The sequence below is a fragment of the Podarcis bocagei genome (genome assembly GCF_964188305.1).
Source record: "Podarcis bocagei genome assembly, chromosome: 1".
Classification (NCBI taxonomy): Eukaryota; Metazoa; Chordata; class Lepidosauria; order Squamata; family Lacertidae; genus Podarcis; species Podarcis bocagei.
The window spans coordinates 17,558,249-17,571,213 of NC_138125.1; the positions used below are offsets into that span (position 1 = coordinate 17,558,249).

General features: G+C 46.0%; 1 protein-coding gene across 1 annotated transcript in view; it reads left to right on the forward strand.

Annotated features, from left to right (window-relative positions):
- Positions 1-12,965, forward strand: part of BEGAIN (brain enriched guanylate kinase associated) — a 194,037-nt gene that overhangs the window by 33,402 nt on the left and 147,670 nt on the right. Inside the window, exon 2 of the mRNA XM_081194994.1 lies at positions 9,392-9,420. Coding sequence (XP_081051120.1) covers positions 9,392-9,420 — 29 coding nt within the window. The remainder of the gene's footprint in view (positions 1-9,391; positions 9,421-12,965) is intronic.

Genomic DNA, 12,965 nt, shown 5'->3' on the forward strand with positions numbered 1-12,965 from the left:
TTGATATTTTCAAAATACAAGCCTAGCAAGAAGGAAAGGAAGGAAGGGGGTAGGACCACTCTCTTCCTCTTGTCTCATTCAGTGGTTTTATCTGGGGAAGGGCCATAGCTCAGGGACAGAGCACTTGCCTTGCATGCAGAAAGTCGCAAGTTTGATCCCCAGCATCTCCAGTTAGGTCTGGGAGAGGCCCCTTGTCTGAAATGATGGAGAGCTACTGCCAGTCAGTGTAGATAATACTAATTAAGATGGACCCAAGGTCTGATTCAGTACAAGGCAGCTTCTTATGTTGCTATACTCACAACAACCTTGTAAGGTTGTGAGAGATTGGCCAAAAGTCACCTAGCGAGTGACATGGCTAGCTGAAATTTTGAACCCAGGTCTCCTTAGTACTTGTCTGGCACTCCAGCTGCTACACTGGGGCTGGTAGAATTCAGCAACAGCTTGAGGGCCAGAAGTTTTCAGCTGCCAGCTTTATTTATTATTTATTACTTTATTTATGTCCCACCTTTTATCCAAAGAGCTCAGGGTGATATTCACAATCCCTGGCTCTCCATTTTATCCTCATGACTAGGCCTGGGCGGTGTATCAATGCATCATCCAGGATCAGTTTGAGGGCTAGATTGCAATGGCTCCCAGTACATTTCTGAGCACAATTCAAAGCATTGGTGCTGACCTTTAAAGCCCTAAATGGCCTTGGTCCAGTATACCTGAAGGAGAATCTCCACCCCCATCTTTCAGACACTGAGGTCCAGCTCCGAGGGCCTTCTGGTGGTTCCCTCACTGCGAGAAGTGAGGTTACAGGGAACCAGGCAGAGAGCCTTCTCGGTAGTGGCACCCACCCTGTGGAACGCCCTCCCTTCAGATGTTAAGGAAATAAACAACTATCTGACTTTTAGAAGACATCTGAAGGCAACCCTGTTTAGGGAAGTTTTTAAAGTTAGATGTTTTATTGCTTTTCTATTATTATTAGTATTCCGTTGGGAGTTGCCCAGAATGGCTGTGGAAACCCAACCAGATGGGCAGTGTATAAATAATAAATTATTATTATTATTATTATTATTATTATTATTATTATTATTATTATTATTAACTTTAGACCTGGCAGTATTTCGCCTCTCGGTTTCAGGCCAACTGCTTTAAACTCAGGAGGACTAGAGGTGGGTGGGTGGGTGGATGCATGCATGGGATCTGTGCTGCCCTCTGCCAATCAGCACCCCACACGTGTCACCCACCTCCAAAACAGCATGCCTTAGAACAATTTCACCCTAGGGGCTCCTTCCTCTGTGCACCGGGCACTGGAGGAGGAAGTAGCTTCGCCCTATGCCTCGTGGGGCTCCTTCCTCCATGTGCCAGATGCTGGAGGAGGAGGCAAGAGGCTGGGGTAGGCAGCTCCACAGTGCCCTGGTATGTGGTGCCCTGGCTGATGTACTCTGTCTAGAGCAGCGCTCTAGGTCTCTTGACCTTGAAAGAAGCGGCAGAAGCTGTGCACAGTGATGCTCATTGTCTCCATGGCTGGCAGCTGCCTTCTTCCTCCCTGCCTCCTTTCTGACATTATAATATACCGCCATATCACAAAGTTTAGCTGGTGGTATATTATGACACTGGAAAGCAGATATCGCGCAACGCTACTCATGACATCATGCAGGCTCCCATTTAATAGCCAATGATGAGAAACTGGAACTAAGGATAGATTCATCTAATGCATTGAGATATAAGTGCTGGGTATTTATAGAGAATACACCAAGGGATTGGTTGTATGAGTAAACTCAGCCCCTTTACTTATTTCTGCATGGGAAATAGCTGGTGATCTCAGAAGCTTTCAAACTCTTACAGTCAGTCCATTAAAAGGTGCTACTACACGACTATTACACAATTGCAAAGCTCAGTGTTCTCCTCCATCGATGCTGTTGGTTCAATCAAAGTTCTTGTCTGAGTCCTTTAACAGAATATCTACCCAGAAAAGGGTATCCACTTGACATCACCAATGCTTTTACAAAATCTCTTTCTCTCTCTCTCTCTCTCTCTCTCTCTCTCTCTCTCTCTCTCACACACACACACACACACACACACACACACACACACGCTCCCCAGTAACTTTTGTTCACAAACAACTTTGCTTCTAACCTTCTGTACTACTAGAGTAGGCTTACTTATGGAACAATGAATCTGAACACAATAAAAAATTGATGCAGACATCTTTGCAAAAGCTAAAGCCAAATGAAACATAAAAGCCTTTTGGAATGTTAGCACAACACTAAAAGCCATCCCCCCCCCCGCCTGTATGGGAAACCCATTGCAGCAATCTGTAAGTATGCATTTGGACATGGCTTTTTAACACCTATCATCTGTACTGCTGTATGATAAAGCAAGATGACATGGCGCTAACAGCTGCCTACTCCAAAATGTATAAAGCAACACGCTAGAAAACGCCTGCACAACTAGTGACACACCTTTATTTTATTTTATTTTTAGTGATATATTTATAATCCACACTTTCATAAAGTATATCAAGGTTGGCATACAACATACAAAGCACCCATTAAAAGAATTAAGAACATCAATAAATACCGAATGGTTAAAAGGAAAAAAGATCATGTTGCAAAAGGCCTATCTGAACAAAAAAAGTTTTCAAAAGAGGTCTGGAGGGAAGGAGGGAATTCTACAATTCTATGGTCTAGGAATTTGTAGTTCCTGCCAAACTTCTACCTGTTTGGCACGGAACCTGCCACATGAAAGCGAATCGAACCTCAGGGACATGCAGGAATCACCAGAAGTGCTCTATTGACTTAAATGGAACATAAGGGATGAGAAGGTCCTTAATTTACTTTGGGCCCAAGTTATTTAGAGCTTTGTGAATTAATCCAAGTAACTTGAACCTGGCCCAGTAGCATAGCTTTCTCTCAGCAGCAGAGTAGCAGGGTTCTAGTAACCTGTTCCTGCGAGCAGTTTGGCCATGGCATTCTGCAGCTTCCAGACCATTTGTGAGGGCAGACCCACCTAAAATGCATGACAGTAATCAAGTCTTGAGGTTACCATTGCCTGGACCACTGTAGTCAGGCTGTCGTGGTCCAGCAATTGGCATTCCAGCCAGAGCATACCATGACAAATGCAACTCACCAACCATGTGAGTTGCGAAATCCCTGGTCATGTTGCCAGCTTGGTTCTCCTGTTCTGGACAACTGCCTTGAGACCAAGGAGGTACATTCTAGTCAGGTATGACAAAGTGCATACCCATGGAGCTAGCTTAGGAAAAACAAGCCAGAAACAAGACTCACTGAGAAGCTACTCATGTTACTCCAGCACCAGCCTGGAACTGACTGATGCCAGGGATGAGGAACCTGTGGCCCTCCAGATCCTGGGATTTGGACTACAACATCTAGAGCTGTGTTTCCCAAACTTGGGTCCCCAGCTGTTTTCGGACTACAACCCCTATCATCCCTAATAACCGCTCCCCACATCAAATGGGGGGTGCCTTTTGTATGGACGCACACAGTGCTCCTGGTAATACGGGCTGGCTTTGCTCTCCCCAGGATGGATACTTGGAGGTCTCCACCTACCTCACCCAATCGCCCAATCCCACCTGGGGGGGGGTGTTGCCAGGGGATTGGCCAGGTAGGGGGAAAGGACTGCCTTGCCAACACAACAGAAGGATTATTCAGCTTGGGGGTCACCTGGGGTTGACGGGACTCCACCTGTCCATGCAATTGGAGCAAACAGCACGCAGACCTAGTGGTGGGAGGAAAAAATCCTTAAATAAGAGACATGGGGGAATGATTAATGGACTTCAATGTCTGTACACTAATGCGCAAAGCATGGGAAATAAACAAGATGAGCTTGAGCTCTTGGTACAGCAAACTAAATATGACATAATAGGCATCACTGAAACCTGGTGGGATAAGTCCCATGATTGGAATGTAATAATGGAGGGATACAATCTATTTCAGAGAAACAGACCAGACAAGAAAGGAGGAGGAGTGGCGTTATATGTCAGGGATGTGTATACCTGTGAAGAGATCCAAGATTTAGAACCTCAAAGCCAAAGTGAGAGCATTTGGGTCAAAATTAAGGGAGAGAAGAATAACAGAGACCTCATTGTGGGAGTTTACTATAGATCCCCAAGCCAAACGGAGGACATAGATGATGCCTTCCTGGAACAGATGGCCAAGCATGCAAAAGGAAGGGAGATAGTAGTAATGGGGGACTTCAATTACCCGGATATTTGTTGGATGTCAAACTCAGCCAAGAGCATAAGGTCAAACAGATTCCTCACTGGCCTTGCAGACAACTTCATTGTCCAGAAAGTGGGAGAAGCAACAAGAGGAACAGCCATTTTAGATCTGGTCCTAACCAATGTTGATGACCTGGTTAGTGGGGTAGAAGTGGAAGGATCATTAGGCGCGAGTGATCATGCTCTTCTGAAGTTTACTATACAGCGGAAAGGAGCAGCCAAGCATACTAGGACTCAATTTCTTGACTTTAAGAAAGCCGACTTCATAAAGCTTAGGGAAGCGCTGGGTGAGATCCCATGGACAGTAATACTAAAAGGAAAGGGAGTTCATGATGGCTGGGAGTTTGTTAAGAGGGAGATAGTAAAAGCACAACGTCAGGCAATACCAATGAGACGGAAACATGGAAGGTGCCTAAAGAAGCCAGGGTGGCTATCTAAAGAACTTTTAACTGAGTTAAGATTAAAAAAGGATGTGTACAAAAAATGGAAAAGGGGGGAAACCACCAAAGAGGAATTCAAACAAATAGCCAGCACGTGTAGACACAAAGTCAGAAAAGCTAAAGCACAGAATGAACTCAGGCTTGCTAGAGAGGTTAAAAGCAACAAAAAAGGCTTTTATGGGTATGTTCGTAGCAAAAGGAAGAACAAAGAAACAGTGGGGTCACTCAGAGGAGAAGATGGTGAAATGCAAACAGGGGACACAGAAAGGGCTGAACTCCTCGATGCCTTCTTTGCCTCAGTCTTCTCCGATAAAGAAAACAATGCCCGACCTGAAGAATTTGGAGCAAATGATTCAGCAAAGGAAACACAGCCCAGAATAACTAAGGAGATAGTACAAGAATACTTGGCTAGTTTAGATGTATTCAAGTCTCCAGGGCCAGATGAACTGCATCCAAGAGTATTAAAAGAACTGGCAGATGTGATCTCAGAACCACTGGCAGTCATCTTTGAGAATTCCTGGAGAACAGGCGAAGTCCCGGCAGACTGCAGGAGGGCAAATGTTGTCCCTATTTTCAAAAAGGGGAAAAGAGAGGACCCAAATAATTACCGCCCAGTCAGTCTGACATCAATACCAGGGAAGATTCTGGAGCAGATCATTAAGAAAACAGTCTGTGAACACCTAGAAAGGAATGCTGTGATCACCAATAGTCAGCATGGATTTCTGAAAAATAAGTCATGTCAGACTAACCTGATCTCGTTTTTTGACAGAATTACAAGCCTGGTAGATGAAGGGAACTCAGTGGATATAGCCTACCTTGATTTCAGTAAGGCATTTGACAAGGTGCCCCATGATATTCTTGTAAAGAAGCTGGTAAAATGCGGTCTTGACTATGCTACCACTCAGTGGATTTGTAACTGGCTGACTGACCGAACCCAAAGGGTGCTCATCAATGGTTCCTCTTCATCCTGGAGAACAGTGACTAGTGGGGTGCCACAGGGTTCTGTCTTGGGCCCGGTCTTATTCAACATCTTTATCAACGACTTGGATGATGGACTCAAGGGCATCCTGATCAAATTTGCAGATGACACCAAACTGGGAGGGGTGGCTAACACCCCAGAGGACAGGATCACACTTCAAAACGACCTTGACAGATCAGAGAACTGGGCCAAAACAAACAAGATGAATTTTAACAGGGAGAAATGTAAAGTATTGCACTTGGGGAAAAAAAATGAGAGGCACAAATACAAGATGGGGGACACCTGGCTTGAGAGCAGTACATGTGAAAAGGATCTAGGAGTCTTGGTTGACCACAAACTTGACATGAGCCAACAGTGTGACGCGGCAGCTAAAAAAGCCAATGCAATTCTGGGCCTCATCAATAGGAGTATAGCATCTAGATCAAGGGAAGTAATAGTGCCACTGTATTCTGCTCTGGTCAGACCTCACCTGGAGTACTGTGTCCAGTTCTGGGCACCACAATTCAAGAAGGACACTGACAAACTGGAACGTGTCCAGAGGAGGGCAACCAAAATGGTCAAAGGCCTGGAAACGATGCCTTATGAGGAACGGCAAGGGGAGCTGGGCATGTTTAGCCTGGAGAGGTTAAGGGGTGATATGATAGCCATGTTCAAATATATAAAAGGATGTCACATAGAGGAGGGAGAAAGGTTGTTTTCTGCTGCTCCAGAGAAGCGGACACGGAGCAATGGATCCAAACTACAAGAAAGAAGATTCCACCTAAACATTAGGAAGAACTTCCTGACAGTAAGAGCTGTTCGACAGTGGAATTTGCTGCCAAGGAGTGTGGTGGAGTCTCCTACTTTGGAGGTCTTTAAGCAGAGGCTTGACAACCATATGTCAGGAGTGCTCTGATGGTGTTTCCTGCTTGGCAGGGGGTTGGACTCGATGGCCCTTGTGGTCTCTTCCAACTCTATGATTCTATGATTCTATGATTCTAATTAGCAGGACCAGTGGTCAGAGGTGATGGGAATTGTCATCCAAAAACAGCTTGAGACCCAAATTTGGGAAACACTGACCTAGATCACTTCCTCCAGTGTGGTGTAGTGGTTAAGAGAAGTAGACTCGTAATCTGGTGAACCAGGTTCGCTTCCCCGCTCCTCCACATGCAGCTGCTGGGTGACCTTGGGCCAGTCACACTTCTTTGAAGTCCCTCAGCCCCACTCACCTCACAGCGTGTTTGTTGTGGGGGAGGAAGGGAAAGGAGAATGTCAGCCGCTTGGAGACTCCTTCAGGTAGTGATAAAGTGGAATATCAAATCCAAACTCTTCTTCTTCTTCCTCTCCCCCAGTTTCCAGCAACTGGTGTTTAGAAGCATTACTGCCTCTGAATGTGGAGGTAGAACATAGCTATTGTGGCTGTTAGCCATTGAGAGCTTTATCCTCCATTAATTTCTCTTATCTAATCCTCTCTTAAAGCCACCCAAGTTGGTGGACAGCATTGCCTCCTGTGGGAGCAAGTTCCATACTCTATGCACTACCCTGATATGAAGCACATAGCGGAGTTCCATGTCCTTATAAGCTCTTCCCCTTCCTCATTGCCGTCCTCCTTTTAGCTCTACACAGCAGCTTAGGAAAGGTGTTTGCCAGTGCAGAGTGGGGCCGTGATTCTGTCTTCTACATTAGTGAAAGGATGAGAATTCAGGGTTGCGCTGCATCATCAGCACAGGACTGTTGTTTTGTGGAGCACAGAAGGACACCCTCCTTCCCCCAGCGCACCAGCCCATCCATTTTTGGAGATTCCACTTGCATAGAGTGGACACTGGCGATTATCATTTGGCATTTAGGACTCCCAGGATCGGAACCAGCAGGGGGGCGTTCAGAAAAGTCGTCTCATCTTGTGCGCTGCAATATTGTATGTTAATGAATTGGTGTGGGGGAACCGTTCAATCAATGGGCTCGGTTTGCCTCTCGGTGCATTTTGCAAGGCATTGCCAAGGCAACAATGGACGTGAGGAAAGGACTTCCACATCATGAGATCATAAGTGACTGGGCCAGAGAAAAAACAGGAAGGACGCGGGGGGGGGGGGGGAGAGAGAAATGGGGATCTGTTGGCAATTGAAGAACACAAACGCCACTGTGTAGATTTTCATTTTTGCTGTTCTGATCATGCTTCCTTTTTCCTTTTCTTACCTAACCAACATCTGTTGCACAGGCTAAGTACATACCATACATTTAAAGCACACACCCCGCCCAGAATTCTGGGAACTGTAGTCCACCCCACCCCCCAGAGCTACAATTCCTAGCACCTTTAAACAGCATTTCCGAGTTTGTTTGTTTTTAATTTTTGTGTTTGGTAGGGGAGAAATGTGCTTTAGGACTATCTAAAACAAGAGGCTTTGAAACGACAGGTCTTCTGGGACTAAAAAAAGGATGGGAATATACTTTTGAAATGTCGGGTTCCCCGACTCGCCCTGGCGCTTTCATCCTCTAATTCACAAAACTGGGATGGAAGGGGGAAAGCAGAAGAGCCCGCCCACCCACTCTAGATGTGTGTGAAGGGCAGGCGGAGCCAAAAGAAGCCTGACAGCTCAAAATATTGGAGAGAATTGTGTCGAGGGTGAATAAAATGGTTGCATGCCATACATTGAAAGGGGAAAGAATTCAAAAGAAATGAAACGATGCAGGGATAGATAGATAGATAGATAGATAGATAGATAGATAGATAGATAGATAGATAGATAGATAGATAGATAGATAGGAAGGAAGGACACACTAGTATGGTAAAAGCTGCAACAGAATCCGTCCTCCCCCCACCCCCCCGCACCATCCCGGTGGCTTCATCTGGGCAGATCTCAGGAAGCAAATGGTTAAGCAGGATCCCAAAGAGTCAAGCGCTGTTGGATAGGGGTGTCTTCCTTGGCCGGGTCTGGCGGAACAGGGGTTAAAAAAAGGAGTCCGCCTGAAACTTTCCCCCCACCCTCTTGCCGGTGCGGATCAAAGGGACCCCGGCGTGGATCTTAAAGGGCAAGGCGGAATGCGAGAGAGATGAATTAAGACCATGAATTATAGGGTGGGTGGGGGACACACACACAAAAAAAACCCCTAACGCGATCCCTGAAACTCTCGCTCGAGCTGCGTGCGCGCGCTCCATCTGCCGAGATCTCGGGGAAACGTGATGAATTAAAAACTCCAAGGTGGTGTGGGGGTTTTTTGGGGGGGAGGGGGGAGGGCGAGGGAGGAGAGAAACTGGAGATCGTGGCAGCGTCTATGTGCCACGTTGGTGCGCGCCTGCCTGCCTGCCTCCCTCCCTCCCTCGGCTCCTGTTGGACGGGGCCACCCCTCGATTTCAACTTTCTCTCCTGCGGAACCCGCTCGGCACAGTAACCTGTTACTGGTTCTCCTTCCACCTTCTCCTCCTCCTCTGCCTTCATCGCCTGGGCGCTACAAACTGAGTCATTCCGTGTTGCCCATGTCTCCTGGGGAGCTCGCCAGCCTTTCTGCAGCGTGTTCGCTGCTGCTGCTGCCTCCGCCGCTGCTGCTGCGTTCTTCGCGAGTTCACCAGTCAACGTGCACCCCTGCTGCTCCCATGCAGATCTGGGGTCCGGGTCTGGCCGGGGCTCGGTAAACGGGAGCCGGCGGCAGCAGCCAGCCAAGCCTGCCAGCCAGCCTTTTTGGATAGCCTGAACTATGCATAAATCTGCCGAGTGAACGCTGCTGCTCCCTTTCCATTCACTTGCACCTTGTTTGTTTGATTTCTTGTAGGCCTCTGCGGCAGAGATGGAGAAAATAAGGTAAGTCAACCAGTTTGGGGGTCTCCCCTTCTTTCTTCCTTCTTTCTTTCTTTCTTTCTTTCTTTCTTTCTTTCTTTCTTTCTTTCTTCTTCCCCTCCCCTCCCTTCCCACCCCCTCCTGCACTACTCGTTATAAGGCAGGCGATCTGCTGGGTCTTACACTGATTGAAGACCGTTCATTTCTTTATTTGGGGTGCTTTGGCTATCTGGAAGTAGATTCGATTGCTTGGTTTTGGAAATCTCAGGGGTCTGGAGGAAACTGGGGTGGTGGGTGGTTGTTGAGAGCCTTTTGCAAAGATGTCTATTTCAGAAGGAGCCTCTGTCTGCACAATGCTATGTTTCCATTACCAGATAAAATAGGAGGCGATACAGTCAATTAAAGAAACGCAGTAGCCACCACTTGGGTCTATTGCCAGAGCATGCTTCCTCTGCTCAGTGAGAAAAAGCCAGATCAAGTAATTCACAGGGAAAGAAGAGGAAGAGAGAGCTGTCAGTTGAGGGGCTGGGTGGGAATCAACTTTGCATCAAAGCATCCAATTGCCTGTTGTTTGTTTCAGTGTAAATGGTGTAATATTGGTGTTTGGGTTTTTTTTGTTTTACGTTTATTTTCTAGCTGGGGTTTTGTTTTGAGTCATTTCTTCTGTGTTCAAAATGTTGTCTGCCTGTAGAAGTTTCTTCTTAGCATCAACCCCCTGCTTTCAATCAAAGGGGAGATGGCATTTGGAAAATGTGCAAGTTTCCGAGCTCATGTTTTGAGTGTTGCTTGGGAGGTTTCGTTTCTGTATGTCGTTGCAAGGCATTAAAAAAGAAAGGAAGGAAGGAAAAGCCATAGATTTCTTATTGAACCAATTACAACTTGTTTTTGTACAGCGCACAATTAAGTGTGAATGATCTTGTCCACACTTGGAAATAAGCTTCACTGAAGTCCATGGGACTTTCTTCAAAGTAAATATGCATAGGATTTGGATTGTATGCAATACAGTGGGATTTGGAGCTATGTTACATCCTCCCTGTGTTTTGACAAGGTTAATATTACCATCCAAATGTTTTCTGAGTCAGGGATGGAGAACCTGTGGCTCTCCAACTATTGTTGGACTATGGTACCTATCATTCCTGGCCATTCGCAGTGCTGGCTGGGGCTGATGGGATTTGGAGTCCAACAGGTTCTCCATTTCTGTTTAAAGATCTGGGGTTTATCAGGAGTCTTTCCTACAGTTTCCAGTGAGCCATTGCCATCAGTAGAACCAACAGAATACAGCTTTCAAACTCATTGGTGTCAAAAAGGGCAGCCACAAAGTTATTAAAAAGTGTCAGAAAGTTGCAATGCTCTGTGGATTCTGATGAAAAGGTAGACGAACACAAACGGGGGAAAGAGGAAAACTGAATGGGTTCTTTTAGCTGGATCTTAGCTGGGGGAAGTGCAGGCAGGATTAGTATTCACGAAGACACTGCTTCTGAACACGCCCTCGACACTGGTAGCTTTCTTTCATTTCTCATTCATTACTGCTTGGCCTCATGGCCATCAGGGACTAGCCTGGAGGTTCGTTATGGTTCATTAGTGGTCTACAAATACATGGTGATGGGAAGAGTCTGTGTAGTCCAAAAGTATTTACTTCCCTTCCTGTGAAGAGCTTTGCTACTGCTTTGAGCGAAGGGTCCTCCTCTGTGTCCTCCGTTGATTTAAGGCAACCTGTGGCCCTTCAGCTCCAACCAGCATAGCCAATGGTTGAGGATGATGGGAGCTGTAGTCCAACAACATCTGGGTGGCACCATTTTGGGGAAGGATTGCATTATTCACCCGTCGTTGTGCATGTTGCCTACTAGTTATCAAATTCCACCAGTCAGGGAATGAACAACACTGAATCAAATCCCACGTCTAGGATATTGCCTCTAGGAATGCCTAACTGCGGAAGATTTTACACTTCCTTTCAGTATTTCCATACCATACAGAACAGGGTTGGATAACCTGCAACCTGCTATGTTGTTGGATTCCAACTCCCACCAGCCCCAGCCAGCATGACCAGTGCACAGGGATGATGGGAGTCACCGTTCTGGCAATATTCAGAGCTCCCTTGACTTATGAGGTTGAAGGAATGGGAAGAGATGGGTTGGCCGGGCCTTTTCAAGCGAAGGGAAATATTGTCAACAGAATTATGCTCCAGTCCTCATTATTCAGCCAGAAAAGCCACCAAATTGTGAATTCAATGTAAGTTAATTCTTGCTTCTGCCACAGCTCAATGATTTTGTCATGCAACTCCCCCCCCCGACTCTGTTGGGCATTAGCTCAAGAAGGGCCCAAATTTTCAGAGCTGTACATTTTTCTGCAATCACATACCGTAAGATATGGTCACTGATCTGTCCCTTTTGCAAATGGGAAAGTGGGGTTGAAAGAAAATGCGTTTCCCCCAAACAAAACAATAACATCATAACAGAAGGTATTCTGGGGCAAAGCAGCACCACAGAAAGCTAAGCAGGCTTTGTAGCCCCAGAACTTCAAACACTGGTTTCAGGAGCAGCCAACACAGATTCCAAGCCCCAGCTAACATAGCCAGTAGCTATGAATGCTGGGAGTTGTAGTCCAACAATGACTAGAGAGCACCTTGTTGGCTACTGCTGCTTTAACTAGTCAAAGGTACCTCTTTTTCTGTTCAACTGACTGCTTCTACATTTTCATTTATTTAGGCATCTTCTACTCATCATTAAACTCAATCCTAGAGCAGGACACAACATGGAAATATATACTACATGATAAAACAATTTTTTTAACAAAAAACCAAACCACAACAGCAATACATCAGGGTTGCATCATGGCAGCAAGAAGGAGACAATTGCAATCTGTTCTTAAAGTAATAAAGTGGACTGATATACTCCGCATGCATGCCAAAGGCACAGGTCCCCTTTCCTGCAGAAAACAGGCTGTCTGACATCCGGTGCAAATAGCTATACAGTGGTACCTCGGGTTACAGACACTTCAGGTTACAGACTCCGCTAACCCAGAACTAGTACCTTGGGTTAAGAACTTTACTTCAGGATGAGAACAGAAATTGTGCTCCGATGGCGCGGCAACAGCGGAAAGCCCCATTAGCTAAAGTGGTGCTTCAAGTTAAGAACAGTTTCAGGTTAAGAACAGACCTCCAGAACGAATTAAGTTCTTAACCCGAGGTACCACTGTAGTTTTATGAGGCAATACACTCATAAGTAAATGCAATACACTCCCTAAAAATATGCTTTATTTTTTTCCTTTTGGGGCCATTTCATCTTGAGTGTATGCAAGGGCTGGGCTTTTTAAACCTTGCTGGAGGAGGGGACAGGCTTCTCTGTCTCCTGAAAATCTGAAAGAGCATCCTGCTTCTAGATATGCAACTAGCTCTCTTTATTTTTGCCATCTTGGCTTAAAAGGCAGTTTTGTATATAGATACTTGGGTTTCTTTGCCTCTGGTGCTGTCCCAACACGAGCACAACCTACAGTTATCACATCTGGGTTGCGTGGCGCTCTTCTAATATATTGTTTTAAGCAACGCATTTCCATTTATAACACTCACCCAC